This window comes from Falco cherrug, chromosome 6 (assembly GCF_023634085.1).
Source record: "Falco cherrug isolate bFalChe1 chromosome 6, bFalChe1.pri, whole genome shotgun sequence".
Taxonomy (NCBI): domain Eukaryota; kingdom Metazoa; phylum Chordata; class Aves; order Falconiformes; family Falconidae; genus Falco; species Falco cherrug.
In genome coordinates, this window is record NC_073702.1 from 61,935,060 (window position 1) to 61,957,214 (window position 22,155).

General features: G+C 38.4%; 1 protein-coding gene across 1 annotated transcript in view; it reads left to right on the forward strand.

Moving 5' to 3' along the window:
* Positions 1-480: 480 nt before the first annotated feature.
* The window catches only part of ROS1 (ROS proto-oncogene 1, receptor tyrosine kinase), a 71,708-nt gene continuing 50,033 nt past the window's right edge, over positions 481-22,155 (forward strand). The window contains exons 1-17 of the mRNA XM_055714363.1: positions 481-603; positions 2,608-2,661; positions 4,348-4,407; positions 5,091-5,117; positions 7,979-8,039; positions 8,744-8,892; positions 10,037-10,175; positions 10,672-10,873; positions 11,533-11,609; positions 13,969-14,091; positions 15,096-15,280; positions 16,456-16,553; positions 17,093-17,604; positions 18,229-18,441; positions 19,305-19,415; positions 19,917-20,098; positions 21,056-21,247. Coding sequence (XP_055570338.1) covers positions 481-603; positions 2,608-2,661; positions 4,348-4,407; positions 5,091-5,117; positions 7,979-8,039; positions 8,744-8,892; positions 10,037-10,175; positions 10,672-10,873; positions 11,533-11,609; positions 13,969-14,091; positions 15,096-15,280; positions 16,456-16,553; positions 17,093-17,604; positions 18,229-18,441; positions 19,305-19,415; positions 19,917-20,098; positions 21,056-21,247 — 2,508 coding nt within the window. The remainder of the gene's footprint in view (positions 604-2,607; positions 2,662-4,347; positions 4,408-5,090; positions 5,118-7,978; positions 8,040-8,743; positions 8,893-10,036; positions 10,176-10,671; positions 10,874-11,532; positions 11,610-13,968; positions 14,092-15,095; positions 15,281-16,455; positions 16,554-17,092; positions 17,605-18,228; positions 18,442-19,304; positions 19,416-19,916; positions 20,099-21,055; positions 21,248-22,155) is intronic.

Sequence of the window (22,155 nt, forward strand, 5' to 3'; positions counted from 1 at the left end):
CTGATATGAACTGTAGTGTTCTAACAAGCTTATTCATCATCACAAACAAATTTTCTTAGTGGTATCCACTTGAAAATATTTAGAAATACTTTATCATAGTAGAAATGAGGATTAGAACAGTTTTCTCTCACTCTTTCCCTGTTTCCGCGTTGCTTGGAGCACCTGATTAAAAGCATTGCACTTAGTTTCCATTTTACGTTAATGATATTTATGTAAGGAGATACGCTGACTTTCATTGGTCAACTCTTTTGTTTCAGTGGTTTAATAAGAAACTATGAAATGGATGTTGTGCAATTTCGAGACAAATGCTCCAGGAAGCTGAAAAGTTGTTGAAGGAATGGAGAGTAAGCAAGGATTTTAAAAATATTTAACAAGCTGAAATGCACACATTTCAGTTGTGTCTCCGTCATCTAGACTAAAAGGAGTTTGTATGGCCAAGTCAAGGAAAGAATCAGTCTGACAGATGAAATTGCTTAAGTTATGAGGAACACTTGCCTGTGGGATCCCCTGCTGAACATACTTGCTGCTTTTTGCTGTGTATGGATTTCTGCAGTGTACTGTACTTTCTCAAAAGATTGTCAAAACTTATGTACAAGTAACCTGGTAAGTTTTGAAAAACTGTACTTAATATTTTGAAACATAGATGGTTGTTAGCACTGTAAGAATTTTCTATTACGAATCAGCTTTTTCAAAATTATTTTTAAAAATGTATCTGAGTAAAAGCAGAGTTTGAGAACTAATGTTTAACATTTGAATTGGTGAAACCAATTTATATATATAAATAAATATATATATATTTTATTTATAAAAATAACCTATATTTATATATATAAAGCACCTATCACCATATTGATAAACATTCTTTGGAACCACTCTTTACAGCAGAGGTAAGAACAGGAGTCAGTCTGTTAGTACCTTAGGACTTTGGTTTCCAACCAATTTTTTTTTAAAAAAAAAAAAGCCACAAGACTGCTGCCAGCCTGCCTGACTGGTGTTTAATAGTGCTGGTAAGGTATAAATATACTGGTAAGGAAGAAATCCCATTAACCAGATTGCATGGGTGTTCGTTTCATACTTTCTTTATATACTTATGTTCCAACACCTCCTGAAATTACTATAAACACTGAAGACCCTGAAGGGTGGAGGAGAGAAACCCTTCTTCTTTCAGTTTATTCACTTTACTTATCAGTTTCTGTCTAGTCTATGACTTTTCTTATATAGATCTAGGAAAACTGTAAATTCACAAGAAATTGGCTGGGAATGTGTGGCTTGCCCAATTATCCTGAACTAGTTTCAGCTTCTTTTTGAAGTCGCTTATGCTTTAAATTGTGGATATTTATTTAAGTATTAAAGATGGTGGTTGGATCCTTAATCTTATGGGGGTTTTTTTATGGTTATTATTTTTCCTTCTACTGATGCACAACAAAGATAAGCAGAACCTCTCAAATCCAAACAGTAATTCTTCATGAGACTTTAAGGAGTTACATCCTTGTTTCTATTTGCCTGAAATGTTGATGTTGTTTAGAAGACCATGTACCTTTGCTCTGTAAAAAGGACATTTTGTACCTTGGGGCTAACCAACTATGGAAACCTACTGCAGAGGACTGTCACCAGCTCCATTTTATTTCATACATTTGTCTGTCAGTTCCTTTAAAACTAACTCTTAACTCTTGCACCAGTGAAAGAGTTAATTGCCTTCTCTGATGGAAGCCTATTATGCAATTATAAGTTTAATGGGGATCCTTTAATTTAAGCCTAAATTATTTCAGAATAAGAAATAAGTTGCTCTTCCTTTCAGCTTTGAAAGACAGGTAAATCGCATTCATGTTCAGTGAACATATTATGTAAGGAATTCAGATGAGAAAAACATAATCTTGGAGCCTGAGAGCTGTAAATCTTATTTTTTGCCTCCGGTCTACTTATTGTGTTCACATTTGTTTTGTGACACCTTTGATTCTCACTATTGTCGTGGTGTGCCCGGCGTGCTGAAAATTTCTTCCTGAGAGTTGTTTTATTAAGGGTGCTCTTACCTGTTTGCTGGACAAAACTTAGGACCTAACATTCAGCTTCTCCAAGGCTGTTAGATACATCCTCAAATCATTTGCACTTCACAGGTGGTGACTGGTTTTGCACACTTTGAATGATGTGAAAAAACAGGCACCTTAGCTCAAGAGTACTTTAAAGCAGGAGAGGAAGAGCAGTCACCATATGGCTGCATAAAACCCCTTCAAAAGGAGACCAGACAAAAGGCATTTAGCTTGAAGGAAGGTCTTTCTGCTCCCAAGAGGTCAAAGCCACCTGGCTTTGCAATTAACACCCAACGTATTGTGAAGTATTTGTTATTGTCTCAGTGAACCAGAATCAGGAGATGAGAGCCAAATTCCTACCTGAGATAATTTAATTAATGCCAACTGATTCTGTCAATGTTTTTGTTTGACAGTACTCTGAAATTAGTCTCAAGTGAGGAGCTACTGGTGTGTCAACAATAAATTTCTTCAAATAAGGAATCATTAGTTGAAGAAAATTTGTTTTGCAAGAAACAAATGTTTTAATATATTTTAATCAATTAATTGACTTTTTGTAAAATTGTATGTATTTCTCTTATAGGAAGGAGAAGTTGGAATTACTAGCCTTTGTAATGTTAGTGACATCACTGGAGCAGTAAGTAATGGTTTACTTTATTGATTACTGACATTTTATGTTACTGCTATTTGAATAAAATGGGTACAATGATCATATTATCAAAGACTCCATGTAAATATGCACAGTTGCCTGTCTGGTATAAGTCAGTAGGTTGTGTGCTTAGACTTGGCTTGAATTATTGAAGACAGAACTATCTTTTTTGTTTAAAGAAAATGTGTAAAGGCTTTGGATCTCTGCTTTCAGTCATGTTCACATTTGTGATCTACAAATCATAAGTTTTCGAGAAAATGATTCAAAACTAGTGTTCCCTCCAAAATACAAATCATTAAGATTGTTTTATTCAGCTACCTTTGTACAGTTAAGTAGTTTATTTTGTTTTCTCAGTGATTTGATGGGAGAAAACAACATGACAATTGTTGAAAATTTAGAGTTCTGTAGGACTTCAAATGATTGTGTCTATTATGGGGGTGGGTGGTGTCTTTAGCTCAACATGAGCTTTCCATAGGAGCATTCTTGTGAGAACTTTAGCTGATGTTCTTGTAGTGCAGGTTTCGAATACAATTCAAGCTGGTGGTTATACATATTCTTTGAAGAGTAGTGGAGAATTCAGTCATTAATATTTTTCACAGAGGCTAGTGGGAAGCAGCCTCTCAGCACCTGGTGTTTAACAAGGCTGGGTCATTTATGAGGCTGGGACCATAAATGGCTGTGTGTCATGAAAATACATAGCAAGGTTGACTCAGCTATTAGGTTACTGTGTATCTTTGTTCAGTGTTATCAAGTCTTATTGTTTTTTTTTATGAGGCTTTGCAATATTTGATATCAGAGTCTCCTTCTTCCAGAGTTGTTTCCTTCCAGTTTCCTTTTAAAAAGAAAACTGTACATGACCACTAAAAAGTGGATGGGACCGAATAAGCAAGAAAGGTTGAACATCAAATCCAACCCACATAATATTTACTACATCTTTGAAAACTCATGGTTTTAAAGCCACTGTTGGAGGGCAGGGGCCTTGTGTTGAATGGCTTTCCACGGTGCTTGGCTGAGCTGTATACTGCATTCTGTTACTATTCCACAGAGAGCAAGTGGTAAAATAAAGTTCAGAGAGCGGGAGCACTGGCCACGCACATCATGGCTGGCTGGGTGACTTGTTCCCAGAGGAAGACTGAACAAGAACTGTCTTAACCAGGTCTCCTTCTGCCCCTGAAGCTATGCATCAGCCCTTTCCCAAGGCCTATGTAAAGCTGAGCACTCTCCCCAGGTGATTGATAGTCACAATCTGCTTAGGTGTCCTGCAGTCCTTTTGGTGCTCTCAGTACATGCAGGGGTGTCAATGTCTTTACTAGAGCTGAAAAGGTAGTTGAACATCTACTGTTTTGTACAAACCAATCTCAAAGAATTATTTTTCTTTTGCTTTGTATTTGATTTTACATTAAGGAGGGCATTACATAACATAACTTACTGTAGTATATGGGTACCTATGATCTTTGGTATGTTTAATATTTTTGTTACAGAGTTTGAGTGCTGCAAATGCCTATTTTATTGCTAAGGAACCAGGGTGAGAAGGAGCTAAGTGACTTGGTCATGCAGAATGTTTTAGTGTAGCTGGAAATTGAACTGTTTTCTTCACCCTCAGAATTGGAGTATCCCTTCTCTTTAAAAAAGTGCTTTCAAAGTCCTTTTTAAAGCTACCATCTGTCTTTGCAGTGCATGAACGGATGTCAGTTCTGGAATGCCACAGTGCAAATCAGTTGCCCACTGAAATGTGTGAGTATTGCCTTAGCCTTGGCTCTGCTGCACTTGTCTCCAGTCCACCAAGTACCTTATCCAATGGCAGATGTGGGAAACCTAACCAAAGCAGTGTTTCTATGAAAAGATGTAATATCCTTATTTTCTTTCATTGCATTTATAAATTCTCTTTTGGGAAGATATTAGTTCTTGCTATGGGAGTTATCTGTAACATCAAAAGCTTTCATTATGTTTGTCAAAATGTGAGGACATTTTACAGTTCATTAAGCTCAACCATTCACTCATTTTTTCAAAATGTGAGAAAGAACTAGAGCTTTTCAGGAATTTACTGGAGTCTGTCTCAGAGCTGTATGCAGATGTAAATGAAGCACATGGTCTTTACTAGGTAGATTTCTTGCTTTTACTAAACCAGATGGATGAGTATTGGCACTGGTCTGGGACAACTGCCATTACAGTTTTAAACTGCTCTTTTTTCTGGACCTCTTGAACACCTGAAGCTCATTTAACCTTGGCATCATTTTTAATGTTGACTTTCTGGTTTATCAAGTGTGGGTTTGCCTTTTTTCATTATTTGCCGGTGATAAGGTTTTGTAGTGTACTTTCACTGTAAGAAACTTCTAATTACTTGATATTATCTGTTTGAAACACTCTGTGACTCTAGTTATGCTAATCCCATATTTTATTAATTTTCTTCTTGGCAGAACAAGACATACACTAGAGCATGTGAGGTAAGTTAAGTGCTATCAGAGCAATAAAAAAAAATGTGATTTCAGCGGTTATTATGTCCACATAGTGCTAAGAAATACAATGTAGATACACAAACTTATCAATACAGGTATAATTGTTTTGTGCTTCCTAAAGCTAAAGAATGAGTTAAGTACCTGAATCCTTTCTTTCTGGCATGGTGGCTAAAGATGTGTTTGGATTTAAACCTGCTGTGTAACAAAGAATATTGCTTTAAAGAAAGCAGACTAATCACACCAGTATGGAACACAGAACAGACCTATTTAAACTATGTTCTAGGCTCCTACAGGAGTCTTGTTCTATCCAGTTTTTCATTAATGCCATCAAAGATGATCCAGAGAGAATGCTTATTAAAGCTGGTATGACATCAGTTCGGTGAGAAGTGGAAAAAAGGAGTGGGAGCTAGAAGGCAAAACACACTCTTGGCTGGGTAGAGACTGAATGAGGTAAAATGCAATTCAGTAAGGGGCAATGTGTTGCCCTTTAGAAAAAGATCTCAAATGGGGAGTGCCTGGTCTGTGCTGCAGGTGGACTGGTATTTACAGTGACAGAGGCAACAGAGTGCAGCTAAAAAGACTGTGTCTTTCTGGGGCTCTTTTAGCATGAACATAGAGTGTAGGATGGGATGGGGATAAGACAATTGCGGGATTGTGTTTGGGACTGCTGAGACCTCAGTATGGAAGTTATACCCAGATGGCAGCAACACACTTCAAGCAGGTGATAGAGGAGTTGGAGGGAATCCTGAGTAGAATGCAAATTCATTGGTGAACTGGAAATTCAACTGAATAGACTGATTTTTTTAATGCTTTTAAATCTGCAAAATTGTGACCATGTAAAAGGCATACAAATATGGTAAGTAGGTTTTGGAGTGTAGGAACAGTCCAAGAAATAACCAACTTATTTTTGTAGAAACACAGAATTAGTGTAGGTTTTGGGGTTTTTTTTTTGTTATTGTAGTGTTTTGGGTTTTTTGGTGGTTTTTTTTTTTTTGCTTGTCTGGCCACACAATATGCCAGTTAAATTCACTAACTCTGCAAGGGCTTTTGCAGGATTATCTTTCTACTGGATCAGCCGGCTGACTTGATTCCCCACATGGTCAGGCGAGCACCAGGTCACTGCATGCAGAGGATCAGGTCATTGCAGTCTGCAGGGGAAAGGAGCGGAGTATGAGTGTGTCATTTCCTTTGGCATTGGCTCAGCTGTGTCATGTGGCTACACCTTGGGACCAAAATCTAGCAGTATTGCTCCTGTTAGATTCTACCTCTCACCTAGGAACAGGGGAGTGCCACTAAATTCAGTGGGAATATTCACAAGAAAGGGCAGCAGAATCTGGCTCATACAAGGGCAGTTCTGATCAGTGGAGAATATGTGAGGATTTCTTGTTTTCAGGCACAGCAGATGGCAAATTTCCCTCAAAATTTCTAAGGCTAGGAGCTTTAGTAATCCTCTTACCTCAAGCAAAAATTGGATTTATGGTTCAGACAAAGATCAGAAGAAGAATAACATGAGAAAAAACAAATGGTCAGAAATGTCTGTGTTAAATGAAGCAGAAGGCACTATGAATCAGCACGTAATCAGGGGACACTATCCCCTACAAACTAAACAAATCTTGGTTGTAAATGAAAGCTCCAGTGTACAGTTGATAACTGTCATCTGCTAATATCTGGATCTTTGCCTGCTAACAGTCATGGTAATTCACTTGGGAGTATTTTATTTCTCTGAATAAGAAAACATTGGGAAAACTTTTCAAGTACTTGCACTTGGCACTGAATGCCTAGATGTGAGATAATGTATATAGAAATACACTGCTAAGCAAGTTTTTAAATCCGTCTCAGCTGCAACTGTGTTGTCTGCAATAACATGCCTTATTAGTTTCCATAGGGTGCCAGAAGTATATATCCTAGAATCACAGGAAGAGCAATTAAAAACATTTGCTCACTTAACATAATGAATTGCTTCTGAATGATCTAAAGGTTACTCATTTGAAAGGTGGCTGCTGTATGAAGCAAACTTCAAGTTTTTATAGGCTGAGTGAACTGGCAAAATACAACGAGCCCAAATAAAATGCCTGTCTAGAAAAGCTCAAACCATCACTTCTCAAAAGTTATGGCTTTCCAGGAGACTCAGTCTTGCATGTAATTTTTATGCTACTGAAATCCACCTGGAAAATGTTACTACCTCTTCTTAAGTTATCTACCTATAAAGCAGGGTAACACTTTATCTATGTTCCCTATCTAAACTGGATTTTCTATTCTCAGGATGTGACTGTGAGGTACCCACTGCTCTGGGGTATTTGTTATATTTACACCTTGTAGACACGACTGTACTAGAAGTAACTACTGACAAGGAACTGTTGATTAGGCATTGCTGCTTTTATAAATTACTAATTTCAACTATTTTGAAAATTCACTGGAAGTACCTTTGTAAGAATGTGCCTCATTCATAGGATACATGAATGAATACATGAAGCAGGAAAGGGTGAAATCCAACATATGGAGCATATCATTAACGAGTTAAAAACCATTACTTCCTAACTCCATGGTTGTCACTGAAGTCTATTTCTAGCTTCAATGTAGCCCCATATTTGTGCTTTCCACAAAGGGACAGTGTGTAAGGAGGAAAACCTTATTCAGTGCCCAGTGAATTGATGGAAGGGCTCTCAGGAAGCTCTTTGGTGTGAGGTTTTGGTACTACTGTTTTTTGGAATGAATGTAATGATTTCCACAGAGTTTGTTTTATTCAAAATGTCCACAGCATTTGTACGTATTTAAAATGTGTCTGCATAATTCTAGGAGGAAGTTTGCCTTTACACAAAACTAACCAGTGAGTTCTGTACCCTACACAGACAGTTTCCTGTAAGTTTGGTTGTAGCCGTGCAGAGGATGCATATGGAGTTGAAGCACAGAGTAAGTCTGAATAGAGTCTTGTCCAATTCAAAAACTGATAAATTGAGTTTTAAGATTATGGTCTAGTTCTATTATCTGGATTTCTTTCAAAAACTAAAAATGTCTGGTCAGAAAATTACCATTTTGCTTTTTTCTTTTAACAAGTACAATGAAGTTAACTCTATCTTATAGTAAAACATTTTTTCCCCTCCCTTTCATGGACATGAGACTTTTTGAATCCAGTCTCAACTGTTTAAGATGATACTTTGTCAAGCACTCATCCTTGACCTGTCTGCTATCTTGAAATCATTGCCAAAAGCTCTCGCAACTTATGTGGGAACAATTGGGCCAATACAGTGCTATTGAAATAGGCCCCTTGAAAATCTCTTCAGAAGTCTCCCATAACCTTCTTTAGGTTTCTAATTAATTTAATCAAAATTTTACTAAGTACCTTTTTTGTATGTAATGTAATTAAAAGTGCATTTATACAAGTGCAATGTTGTAGTCACATTTGCTTGCATTGAACTTGGCCCAGTTCAGGCTTACTTATCAAACTGTCTTTAAAATGTCATGTGATTTATTCAGCAATGTTTTCAATACATTCTTTTCTATGGTTTTATTGGCTTCACAGCTTTCAGTTGTGTGGGGGTAATAGGCTTTTACCCTCAAGGCCCAGAGATTGCCATGAAAAGGTTTTCTTACTGGTGTATTGTCTTTCCCCTCAGACTTCTTGAACAAACCTAGCGCGCCATTTGCCTCTACCATTGGAAGCCACAGTGTCACATTAGGGTGGAAGCCAGCTAACATCTCTGGGGTGAACTATATTATCCAGTGGAAGTTCAATCATCTCCCTGGAGACTGGAGGTACACAGAGGTAAAGAAGGACACTTCCTTATACTTTGAAAGGAAATAGGGTTTTCTCTGCTTTTGATTTTATTTTAGAAAAAACATTGGATAATATGTTAAGCCCATGAAAGAGGTTTGCAAAATCATAAGTAGCATGGAGAAGCTGAGAAGTGGACAATTCTTCCCTAGTGCCTCCAACACAGGAGCTAGGGACCTTGATGGAAACTATCAGGTAGCAGGTTCAAAACTAGCAAATGAAAGCATTTCATCACAGAATGTGTAGTTATGTTTAGCTGCTTCCTGGCACGTGTGGATGTTAAATTACTAAATTTAAACTCCTAAATATTAAAATTGCTAAAATTGCTAAATTTACTAAATGGCATTTGAAAAGTGACTGGACAAATTAATGGAAGAAAAATTGAGTTCTACTAAATATAAATATTGCCATTGTTTCTTGTTGAGCCATGCTTATAAAATGCCAAGACAGTATTTGGGAGCAATATCACTGTCAGCTTTTTTTTATACCTTTCCTAGAGAAATTTTTTTACTTCTGGTCAAAGATGCAATACTTGGCTAGATGGACCTTTGTTCTGACTCAGTATGGTTATTCTTATATTACGTTCTTTTGTGTCAACTATACACTTGTTATCTTGCCATCATTTCTATTAGATCAAATTACAGAGCTTGGCAAGTTGATGTCACAAAGGTAAAGATAATTTGCTAGGCAGGAAGTTCTTGTGAAATAATGGGGAACAATGGCTTCAGACAGTAAATATTAAGGGTAACTAGGAGCCTTTGGATATTAAACCTGTATTATATGTATCAACAGTTTAAAATACGTTGCCCATAATATGCTATTATTTTAGGCTTTTTACCTTATTCTTCAAATTTACTTTTATATTGCATCCATCCTTCTATTAATCTGCTCGTTGTTTAGATTTGGTAGTGTATTCTGAAGAAAACGGAAGAGAAAAAGTTCTAAAAGGTTGGCAAATAAAAGTCTATGCTGAAAACAGCACCCAGAATTTCCTTTTATTTAAACTTAGGATGCTGCATTTTTGTATCCTGAAATAGATTTGTTGTTGTATGAGACCTCTTTTTCCCTGATAACATCCTAAACAGTAGCTGCAGATGGAGGAAAAAAAAATTATTGTGCCTGTGCATTAATCTAGGTAGTATCTGAAACTTCATATACTGTCAAAGACCTTCAAGCCTTCACAGAATATGTGTTTCGAGTAGTTTGGATCATTACATCTCAACTGCAGCTCCATTCTCCATCTAGTTCCAGTTACCGGACACATGCTTTTGGAGGTAATGAACTGCACTATTAATTGCATCTTTCAGGACTGTATTAGAAACATGTAGGTTTCCTTGTTCTTTTCACAGAAAACACTGATGCTTAATCTCCAGAATGATGTTTACATTATCTGTTAGGTAGCTGCAGGAGACCAAACTGAAATACTACAGGCTTTTTTTGTATGAACTAGAAGATTTAGGGCTGCTTCCTGCTTTTAGTTTTAAAAACGTGCACAGAAAAGTACATGGTCAAAATTGTGAGGGCACACTGGATATTTTTATGCATAATTATGCACATTAATTTTTCGACTGAAATACATTTTTCAGGACACTAAAAAAAGTTGAACATTGCTGAAATTTTATGCTGTCCTTAATCGTATTTATTAGTATAAATGAATTACAGGTATGAAACCTAAAAAAAAGAAAAACTATTGATGTTATATACAGAGTCAGATGTTTTTGTTTTACAGTATTGATGTTATATATAGTCAGTTATTTCTGTCTCTTGCAGCTCCTGCAACAGCTCCTGTCATTAAAGATATTCAGAGTTCAAGTCCAAACACTGTTGAAGTTAGTTGGTCTCCACCACTTTTTCCAAATGGATTGATTATTGGATATAACTTGCTCCTGACCAGTGAGAATCATGAACTGTTGAGAGCATCAAGAGGGCATAGCTTTCAGTTCTACTCCACTTTCCCAAACAACACTTACAGGTATGAAAGGAAGAGATAATTAACATGGTGAAATGTGCTTTAGTGCTTCTTTCCCAGATGGTACCGGGTATGCCTAAACACCACTTCTGCACAATTACACAGTTTGTTTATGTTTTTGCCAAAAGCAAGAGTACCTTCCTTGAAATAATGGAGTTATTCCAGATGAGTTGGCTGCTTATGTGGAAGTCAAATGGGGAGGAAGGAAAAGCAATTTGATACAGGGCCCGTAGGCTGCATTTTCTTAGCTGCCATTTTTCATTTTTTAAGCTTGTGTGGCATGTTTTCAGTACATTCAGGGAATGATAGAGCAGTCCTCCCTAGTCCTTTAAGCATCTGTAAAAATTCCTTCATTTTTATTAAACACAAAGGCCTGCATTCTGCTTGCACTGGTAAATACTGATCTTCCTTTGAAATTAAATTGAGTTGCTCTTCTGAATCTGAAACCCCATTCTGCATTTTAATTTAGAAGATTCTGTTGTTGTCCCACCTTTGGGGAATTTGGGTTCGGGTTGGTTCATAAATTTCCCAGAGCATTATATTTAAATAGCCATTTTCTGAAAGTCACTTTTTTGGCAGCTGCCCTACTTGATAAAATGTTACTCAGGCAATCTTTCAAAGGAAACCTGCAAACCAAAACCTGTTTCTTTGGTTTACTGTAGGTTCAGGATTGTGGCGGTAAATGAGGTTGGTGCTGGACCCCCTGCCGAAGCCAACATCACAACCTCAGAATCCAAAGGTACAAGAGTAGCAGTGTCCTTATCACTGTCTGTTCCTGGGGACAAAGTCACATTTGCTGGGCTGCCATGTACCTGGCAGAAGAGAATAATATTTAGACTATAAACACCGCATGACAAGGAGTTGTTCACTGAGGAGTCAATAGCATATCAGAGAGAGTCCTGTTTTTTAGTTGTGGACATTATCAAGCTACACCACATGGTAATAACCTGAGATGCTGGTAGACCCAAACAAATTTGGTCTGAGTTGTGTTATAGATGAAAAACTCCTCAGTGGTCCGAGGCAGTGACTGGGAGGAGATGCTTCCATTTTCTAAATGAGACTTTAACAGCTGACAAACAAATCTATTTATTCTAATAATATTAAATACTTAATGTGAAATACTTCTTAAAACATCCTCAGTTATCTCATGTCAAATATGTGAAATCATATCAATTTTTGTTGCTCTTTCATGGCTGTATTTATTTTACTGTATTAATTAATTAATAATTAAAGCAATGATCCATTATAGGTATCACTCAAAGAATTGCAGAAATAGTAATTAATTGCCAGAGAAATGTACATGTTGAAATAGAGCACAAGTGAGAATGAAACCAATGTTATCAAAATGTATCTTCAGAAAGGAAAACAAAAGATGCTGTCCTCCTCCTGAAGAAATCAGTTGTCAACACCTGGAAACTCTCCAACTCTAGCAAACACTTTAAGTCTGTCTCTGAATTGCCAGTCTTCTGCTATTTATTAGAGAAATTGAACTTAAAACTGCTTTGGTTCTTTTTATGACTTCCTTTTTTCTCTAATAGCTCAGACACACTGATACGTTCTTGTCTGGAGGCTCCACAGAGGTTTTGCTCTAGGGTTGGCTGTTCCTGAGCCGTGAACATTTGAACCATTTGTGAAATGTCCAGACTGGTACATCTGACTGTGTTCATTAAGTCAAGGCAATTATCAACCAATCAATTTAAGGCAGAAAACAAACAAACAACTTTAACCCCCACAAAAAAAACCTTTCTGGGGTGGGGAATGATCCCATCTCCCCTTATTAGTCACCATGTAAAACCTCAGTTTATTCCCCTTAAATTGCAGTGGTATATGCTTTCTGTCTGTGCTAACATGAACAGGAGCAAACCTTCCTCATGTATCACATTCAGAAATGGTGTTACTGCACCAGGTACTGAGCTGTGTAGATCTGAGCCCCCGGAAGAGTCAGGAGAAGAATCTGGTCTCTGGGCTGGGTTGCAAGAAAATGTATTGTACTTGTACTGTGCCCTGGAGACATCATCACCGAAATGACTTGTGGTGTGTGCATCATGTGAGAAATACATGCAGCTCAATCTATGCAGATTATCCAGGAGTTATTGAAGACAGCATTTGATCAGTCTTGTGATACCCATATGAGGAAATGACATCTGACAGCAGACAGCTGTTTAAACTTGGGGGGGGGGGGGGGGGGGGGGGCAGGGGGGAAGGAGAGGATTGCTTGGAAACTGAAATTAGCCAAATTCAGGCTTGAAATAATGCAACACTTTTTAAAATGACAGTAACTACATGTGAATCAGTTTAGCAGGAGATGTGCTAGATTTTTGAAAGCAAGACTAGCTGTCTTTCCCAGATCTATGCATAGCCCAGACAGAAGGTATGGATTTACTGCAGAGGCTTCAATGTAAGTTACTCAGGCCTGTATAAGCACAAAGTGAACTTATAGAATCACGGAATCACACAATCATTTATGTGATCAAAGCGCTCCTTCTTGACTTCAAAATCTGTGACTTTATTAGAAAAAAGAATTAAATTTATCAACTTTGAAGCAGATCATATTATCCCATTGTCATCTTTATCTGTGAAAACTACTTGTTCCTTGAAAAAGTCATCGATCAGCATGATGAAATAAATGAAATAAACTTACTTGCCTTGCTCTTCCCCAGCTCTGTGGGACAATATTCTACTTTGACTGGGCTTTTCAAAGAGGCCCAGAGGGGTTAAATATACCGCTTCTGCTGGATCTGGGAGTCACATGGATGCCTTAGTGCCTTCATTTCCTTAGGAATCCCTAGGGCCTCATTTACTCCAGCTTACCCCCTCAGCAGGGACTCACTGCTGTTACAGGAAATGCTGTGGAATTCATGTGGTGCATTCTCACCCTGGCTGAGGAGTCAGAAGGCATTGTAATGGCAAATAACTCCGTCCACTCTCAACAATCAAAGAATTTACTTTTTAGTCTGTCATTGATAGTGTAAAAATACATTCATACATGTACATGTGTGTGCATGTGTATATGCATGTCTATTAATGATGTATCTGAGTTAGTAATGTTCTCTGTGCTGCAGTCATCTATGTTAATTCTGAATTTCTCTGTTTGTTAGTTAAGGAAAAAGCAACATGGCTTCTTCTGTCCAGAAACCAGTCTTTAAGGAAGAGATACACAGAATATTTCCTTGAAGCTGCCCAGTGCCTGCAAAATGGTATTATACAACACAACATTACAGGTAAAATCAGATTGGGCTCTCATTCTCTCAAGTATGGCTTAGACCTCTGTGTTCACCAAGGACAGAATGCACCTCACCTAGCTTGAGTCAGTATCTAGCCTCCCTTTATCATCAATGCAGAGAAATAGGAACTTTCAGGACATGATATGACCTATGTGAAACGACAGGCACTGAGAAGAGATGTTGCACTCCCCAGTGCAACATTTTCTTCACTGAATCTAGGCAGCTACTTCAGAGCTGGAGTTTTACATAGTAGGTATCTAAACTGAGGTAAGATGAAGCCAAAGCAGATGTTTCCCTATAATTAATGACCGTATTTTCTCAACATGAATATGGGGAAGAGGTTCAAACTGGAGAATTGAATAATACCAAGTGTCGAAAGTTACTGGCTGAAGAGTATGCTAGTGTGTTAGCTACTCTGGGGCACAGAGCTCTACAACAAGCCATTTAGTAGCCCAAGTCCCTAGACAATGATGTTATCTGAAATTACTTGCCACTCTAATGTTTCTTACCTACATTGGTGCTGTGTTTGGTCCTTCAAGACAGTGTGGAAATCTGAGTTTCTCTACAGAAGTTCACAGAGCCACAAAGATGCCAGAGAACAAATGTTGCCCCTAACTAAATACCCTTTGATAATATAGGGGTGGCACAGATAATGTCTAGCTTGAATTCTAGAGTGAATGCTGCTTTGTGAGGAGATGCCAGCTGCATCTCTTTGCCGCAGAGAGGGGCAATCAGTGTCAGTTGGTTCACATGTTGCATATTCTCATTCTGTCTGATCACCTTTCTGAAGGGCAGTTGTCTATAATAATGCCACTTACATAGCAAATGGGAAAGTTTCCTTATTATGTGAAAGAAGACTAGAAGCAGAGGCGAGAAACCAGTTAACTTTTCTCCAGTGATGTTGGGTTGCAGACTGAAAAATACTTACTTTTAAGGCAAATAGAAAAAACAACTGAAAAATTGACACTTTTCTTGTATTATCTGTGTACCTATCTTTGTAGGAATTTCTGTGAATGTTTATCAGCAAGTTATCTATTTTTCTGAGGGGAATTCCATCTGGGTGAAAGGAGCTGCAAATATGTCTGATGTATCTGACCTAATGCTCTTTTACTCTGGCTGGGGGAATATTACGTCCATCTCAGTAGACTGGCTTTACCAGAGGATATACTTTGTCATGAAAGAAAAGGTAGTGCTCCAGAGCTCAATTAATCTCTTATTTCATTTGAACTATTACTGTGATTTATTTTACATGAGAAAATCTGTTTTATATATAGATATGTATACACAAAATATAATTATAGAAAAAAAATTTTTAACTTTAATAATATTCACATATTTCAGAGCTTTAAAAAAGAAGAAAGGCTTGAATATGAGAACATATTTAAAGCAAACAGGCTATATGGAACTGCGGCTTCTTGTCTTATTTTTCTCCTTAGGACATAAAAACCTTTGGTTTTAACTGCTTTGTTTTTAAGAATGACTTCATACTCACCTCATACCCGATATAAGCAACTTTCTGTTACTTGATTCTCCATCTAGCCTGTTCAGTTCCTATTCTCCCTCAGGAAGGTGGTCAGATAACTTTATTATCTGACATTATAATGCTTTTCTTAATTGACAAAAGATGTTCAAGAGGGAAAGTGTTTCATACCAGTGATAACAGCTCAGATTACAACTGTTTCAACTTGAAGTAAAAATGGAGATGGCAACTCTGCACTTGATTCTCTACTTGTAAAACATCAGTTACACTAATGATCAGACTTTGCATGTACCTTTGTAGTCCTCCGGTGCACAAAGGACTAGAAAGTTGCCTTGAATGGTTAGTGGGAGATTTAATATTTTTTTCCCTGCAATCTTCTTGCCATGTCTGATTTTTCGGTTACTGCTCAGGGAACAGGGAGCAGGAAAAGGAGTAGTTATAAAAAGATACAAATGAGCTGTAGGTGAACAGACTGATGGCATGGATTTCTGAATCCATTGCAGATTAGAGAAGTCCCAAGGTATTGCTCACAGGATCAGAAAAGCACATCCTTTTCCCTCTTTCCCCTTCCTTGCCAGATTGTTTTGAAGTACAGCTTGCCTATATTTCCCAAATTGGGCTTTTCTCTCTAGCTTAGAGTTAGTAAGTTAAGAGGAGGATGTCTGACAGACAGATCTTTCATGCTGTCATGGATGCATTTGTTGCATTCATACTTGTGCACAAGTGTTATACTTGGGTGACTGACAACTCAGGAGCCCAGAAGGACCTAGGATTGTGAGAGAGGTATTTCATTGTCTGGTTGAAGGAATCTCAGGTCAGATTGTTTTCTCATTAGCAAACACCCTATAAATGCATCACCAGTTTTTCTTCTCATTACCTAGATATATGTCTGCCATTTAGAGAACTGCACTGCAGCTGAAGATGTCACTCCTCTTTATGTGGCATCCCCTAGGAAGGTTATAGCTGATCCCTATAATGGGTAAGTGTCCTCCTTTAAGCACTTGGTGTCAAAGGTGCTATAAAGTGCCTCTCTAATTTTCTTTACTTCATTGGTCATCTGTAGGCTCCTGTTTCAAACTTGCCTTACCAAAACAAAAGTGCAATTGGCAACAAATAATAAACTACAAAACAATTGGAACAGGAGTGATGCCATGTAGTGTTGTTTTTAGCATTTTCTTCCCTAGGGTGTTAGCAGAGGAGATAAAGTATTTCCAATGCAGAAATTTGGTATTCAGACATTCAGTGCTTTTATGAATATGAAGCTCTATGCATTTTAAATGTCCATGCTTAGCACTTGAGGTATTACAGAAGAATATTCTCCAATAGTCTGCCAGCCAAATCCCCAGAAGGTAAAAAGTGATGTGCTTAATTCTCCCAGGATGTATATTAATAGTGCCAAAAGCATTTTCCTATTGTCTGCATAAAGGCAGGAACATCTCTGAGCTGTTAAAATATGTGTGACTCATCTACAGAGTTCTTGCACTGTAGTTATTTGGGTCTATTTTGCTCCATGGCCAGCTATATTTTCTGTCTCCTGGAAGATGGCATATACAGAGCAAACCTTCCACTCTTTCCTGGCACTGCCTCCACAGCTTCACCAGTAGTGACATCAAGTGGTCTGAAAGACTTCATGATCAACTTCCAATCTAAGAGACTTATTTTCTTCAACAAAACAGAACAGGCCTTTGTGTCAGGTTTTCTTGATGGTTCAGAATTTCACACGCTGCGATCACATATACCACTTAACAACATGGAGAGCTTTGTTTATGAGGATAACACATTTACTGTCACAGATGGCTGCGCAGTTTTCCATGAGGAGGTCTCTACAATGGGGATGTCTAGCTTCAATGAGTATGTTGTGGATTGCAATTTGAAATATCCAGAGTACTTTGGCTTTGGCAACTTGCTTTTCTATGGGACATCAACTCAGCCTTTTCCTATACCAACTCCTCCTCGGCTTGTCATGGTGCTATTTGGATTGGACCAAGCTGTGATCAGCTGGAGACCACCTGAACACACTATTGGAACCAGTAAGTTCAGCTGTTTCTTCCTGAAAGTCCACTGTTTTTCTTTCTAGAGAAATAACTTCCTGGTTTCCCCTTTCCTGATGTTGGGCTTTGGTGATTTCAGTAGCAGATCCTGTTGGAAGATGTGGAATTACCTCAGTCTGAAAAATTTAACTCAAGATTTGCCAGTAAAATAGCTTGTCTGATTACATTTATACAAATTTATGTTGGTAACTCATTTGTCATTTGCAAGGGGCTTTAAGCAAGGATCCATCTTAAGTATGGTCTGAAGTAACAGTAATGTTGGTTGCTGATAGCACACAGAAAATGCATGCCAGAGATGTAATGACTTTTGATCAGTGGCTGTGCTATGGTCTTCATCCTCTGTGCATGTGTCTTTGAACATAAGAAAATTACGTAGCTGGGGAAAATTTTGGTTCTTCCAACTTCATTCTTTATGGGGGATTGAACCACTGCTCTTGGTTGGTCACAGAGCTGGCGAGTGTAAATTTTCAATTTATCCCTTTCCCAATTCCCCTGATACTGGCATTTTTGAAATGAGTCTCCAACATACAGTTTTCTCAAAGAATGTGTATCATCTGTTAGAGCCACCTACTCTGTAATAACATGATTGTTTGCATCTCACAGGTCTATCTGCTTGGCACAGCTGGACCTATGATGTGAAAGTGTCATCTCAGCATCCGTCTGAGGAGGAATGGATTGTTTCAAACATTAGTGACACTAGGCTTACTGTGAAGGAGCTAGCCAGCTTCACAAAATATGAAGTGTCAGTCAGAGCTGTGTCTCCTGGTGGTGAAGGGCCATGGTCAGAGTCATTTAGAGGCAAAACTTTAGAAGAAGGTGAGAGTTGCATTGTCACCCAGGAGAAATGAAGAATGAGTTATGCATCCAGCTTTCAATCTGGTGAGACCCAGGCTTTGGGCAAAGACTGAAAAATGAGGAGCACAAAAAGGATAGTCTTAGAAACATTAAAGAATACAGGATAAGTAAATTTGCTTTTAGTTATAGTAGGATTCTCCAACTACAATAATCGTACTGTATATTCTGTATTAATACTACTTATATACATTTTTCTAATGCAAATACACTATTAACCACACTATTTGATACACTATCAAATGAACAGGTGTGAGAGGTGTTATTCCTCTCCTGTGCTCTGTAAAGCACTTTCTATGATGAAGTGGTTTGGGGAGTGCCTTGAGGGTTAATGATGATTTATGAGAAAGTGCAGGCTCACTAAAAGCTGAGAAGGCTAGGTTTGAGCATAGGTAACAGGGGAAATGGATGTGTGCATGATGTCTGAGATCTGTAGATCTTTGGAATGTTTTCTGAAACCTAGTTCACCCATAATAACCTATGTTTGAGGGGAAAACAGCTTTCAGTTTAGGGCACTGGACTGGAACTTGAGATTAGGGGTGACTTTTGCCTGACTTTAGTAGGGCCAGGTCCAAACCTGTAGTGGTTTTAAAGCATCTAATAGGGTTCCAAACCGCCTTACTGTTCTGGATTTAAACATGACCTGAATCTCTGAGTTTCTCAGATTATGATAATCTCATGCTTTTCTTTGCCCATAATTCCTTAGGGCAGGGTCAGCTTTAACTGAACTTTTGTAACTTTAGAGAAATGGGAACCCCTGCTATTGAAATACAAATATTATACATTAGTTTCTTGTTGGTGTGCACAACTGCAGTTTTCTTTATCAGCTGAAGAAGAACCGTATATGTTGGCGGTGGGGGCTGAAGGGCTCTGGAAGCAGCGGTTGGATAGCTACGGGCCAGGAGAACTCCTTTATCCCCATATAAGAAATATTTCAGGTAAATACTAAACAAGTTGCATGTTACTGCTACAGACTTGTCGGCATTGATTAGCTCTCCATAAATTTCAACAGTACTGAAAGACAAGAGCTTTCATTGCAGCAGTCTAGACTTGAATGCGGTGCAGTACAGTGAAGCAGCTTCACTGAGCCTAGCCTTTGTGTCCATCCTTTCTTCTACTGTATGGACCAAACTAATCCTTAGTGAAACCTTACTGACATCACTACAGTTACAGGAGAGCTAAAATCAACTCTCTAAAATAGTTCTGCCTTCAGCATCCCCATATATGTCATACATTTGCAATTATCAGGGCTATAAACGTACTACGTATGTACATTGTATTCCTATAAGGAAATCCCTATTTTCATGTTAACTGAGCCTAACTTCATTTGTATTGATTTTTAAATAACTGAAATGTCTGGCTACTTTTTATTCTTTAAAAAAATGGGTTTTTATTTACACATTTTTGAAATGCTTAATATCTTCCCTTTTTTCATCAAGACCTCGACTGGTATAATGACACACTTTATTGGATTAATTCCATGGGGGAAGTTCAGACCTGGTCATTGAACAAACAAGAGGGTACCACTGAGAATACTTACATATCTGATGTCAGAAATGCAAGGATGTTGGCCTTTGATTGGTTGGGTCAATGCTTGTACTGGGCTGGCAAAGCAAATACGGTAGGTATAGTTGCACTTCTTAAAAGGAAAAAAAAGTTCCTAAAGTAAAAAAGAAAGACTGTAAAACAGTATTTGGGAAGATAATCCTTACTACTTCCAACTTGAGATGAATTTGGACCTTTGCTATTGTAGTGTAGAACAATGAGGCCTTTCTTCCCTGGAGTGATTTTCAGAGTTATACAAAGGTTTGGGGTAAGATGTTCACTAATACTCACTAATGCAGGATACTGAACTCCAGGTGCAAAACAGACAAATCAAACATGCTATCAACAGTTTTGTTGGATTCAACACTGTAAAAATAAGTGAAGATAGTGAAAATGGAGGCTGCCAAGCTGATCTCAACTAAGAAGTAGATGGAATTTATTTTAATCAAATTTGACATGATTTGTTTACACAGAGATTTTCAAGATTGGCCTCTGTATTGTTATATTTTGCAGATCACTGCAGGTAAAAAAATAATTACAGTTGCACTTTGCACACTCTCATATCAGGAACACTGACATGTGAATTATTTAAAAGGTATCTGACTTCAAAACTGCAGTGCTAATTTATGCAGTGCTGTCAAATTATGCCTTCCATTTCTTGTAAGTGCAAAATCAGAAGCTGTTTTAAAAACTGGAGCTAGGAGGCCAGATTTCACACTGCCTTGCACCCTCATTTACACTTGTGAATAGTGAATATGAAGTGGGTGAGAAACTCTGTCAGACAGAAGGCTGCCAAAGCTGGGAAAGCCAAGGGGAAGAGATATTTCAGCTTTTTCTTTTGTTACTTTCTGGCAAATATTAACTAATAATTTTGCCTCGTTATTCATCCTTATACTTCGAACACAAAAGGTTTCAAAGCCTGAGACTTGCATAAGCTTCTGATAAATGGCTGTGGAAATGTCACTTACATGTACTTAATTGATCATGGCTGATGATTTAGGTGTAATGCTAAAAGCAATTCTTTTGTCCCTAGATCTACAGAAAATCACTGCTGGGAGGCCATATGGATGTTGTGGCTCATGTTGTGTTCCTAGTGAAGGATCTAGTAGTGGATTCCATAAATGGCTATTTGTACTGGGCCACAGTGTATTCAGTGGAGAGCACAAGACTGAATGGAGAGGAGTATCTTATGTTACAAGAGCAGCTACAGTTTTCTGGTAAACAGGTGACTGATTTTTTTTATTTTTATTTTTTTTATTTTTATTTTTTTAATTTTTTTTTTGGGGAGGAGAGTGTTCTGGAAGTTCAGTCTTTTAATAGTCAGTGTTCATGGCTGTCAAAATCAACATGTTGTGACCAGAAGAATAACATGCCTTTCTTGCAATATTGTTAAATCATTTTGAGAACAGGGTAAGAATTAAACCATGTAATAGCTGTACCAAAACTTTGGCTTGTCATTTCTAAAGTCAGACCCTTGCAACAAAATATGATATTAAAGATGTCCTTATGGTTGCAATGCTGCTCCTTTCCATATGTGAAAGGCACTTGCTTTTCCCAAATGACTTAAATCTAATGGTCAGTTTTGGCTTTCCCATCACAACATGGAGCCAGAGCTTTATAGCATCCTGCCTCCTTTGTGATGTTCCCCAGCTTGTGGGTCCTCAGAGGGCCAGTTTTGGGACTAGATATTTGCCAGGGAGACCGGAGCTGCACTTCAGGCTGCAAAGATTGCTGCTACAGAGACAGGCTTTGCCTATGCTGCTGAGAGGGGGGGGGCAGCAGCTGGTGCGATATTTGTGCTCAGCACAGCTGGCCCCTGCCACTGCCCGCCACAGCTTGCTGCTGTGGCTGCTGCAGTACAGGTGAGGGTACCAGATCTGCCACTGACAATCCCCATCCTGCCTGATCCTGTCCCTTGTGTGGTGGCAGGAATAGCAAGTCCTGTGCTTTGGGGATCTTCGAGGCTTTCCATTGCCAGTTTGCCCCTTCCCTTCCCCGTCTTCTCTTTCTCCCTTGTCTGAGTCAGATGCAGGCCTGGCCTCAGCTTGGCCCCTCTTTCTTTGCTCTGTACTGCTGGGGAGCTCCATAGGGCTGTGAAGAGGCTGCTGCAGAGCAGAGCAGCTCCTCAGGGGA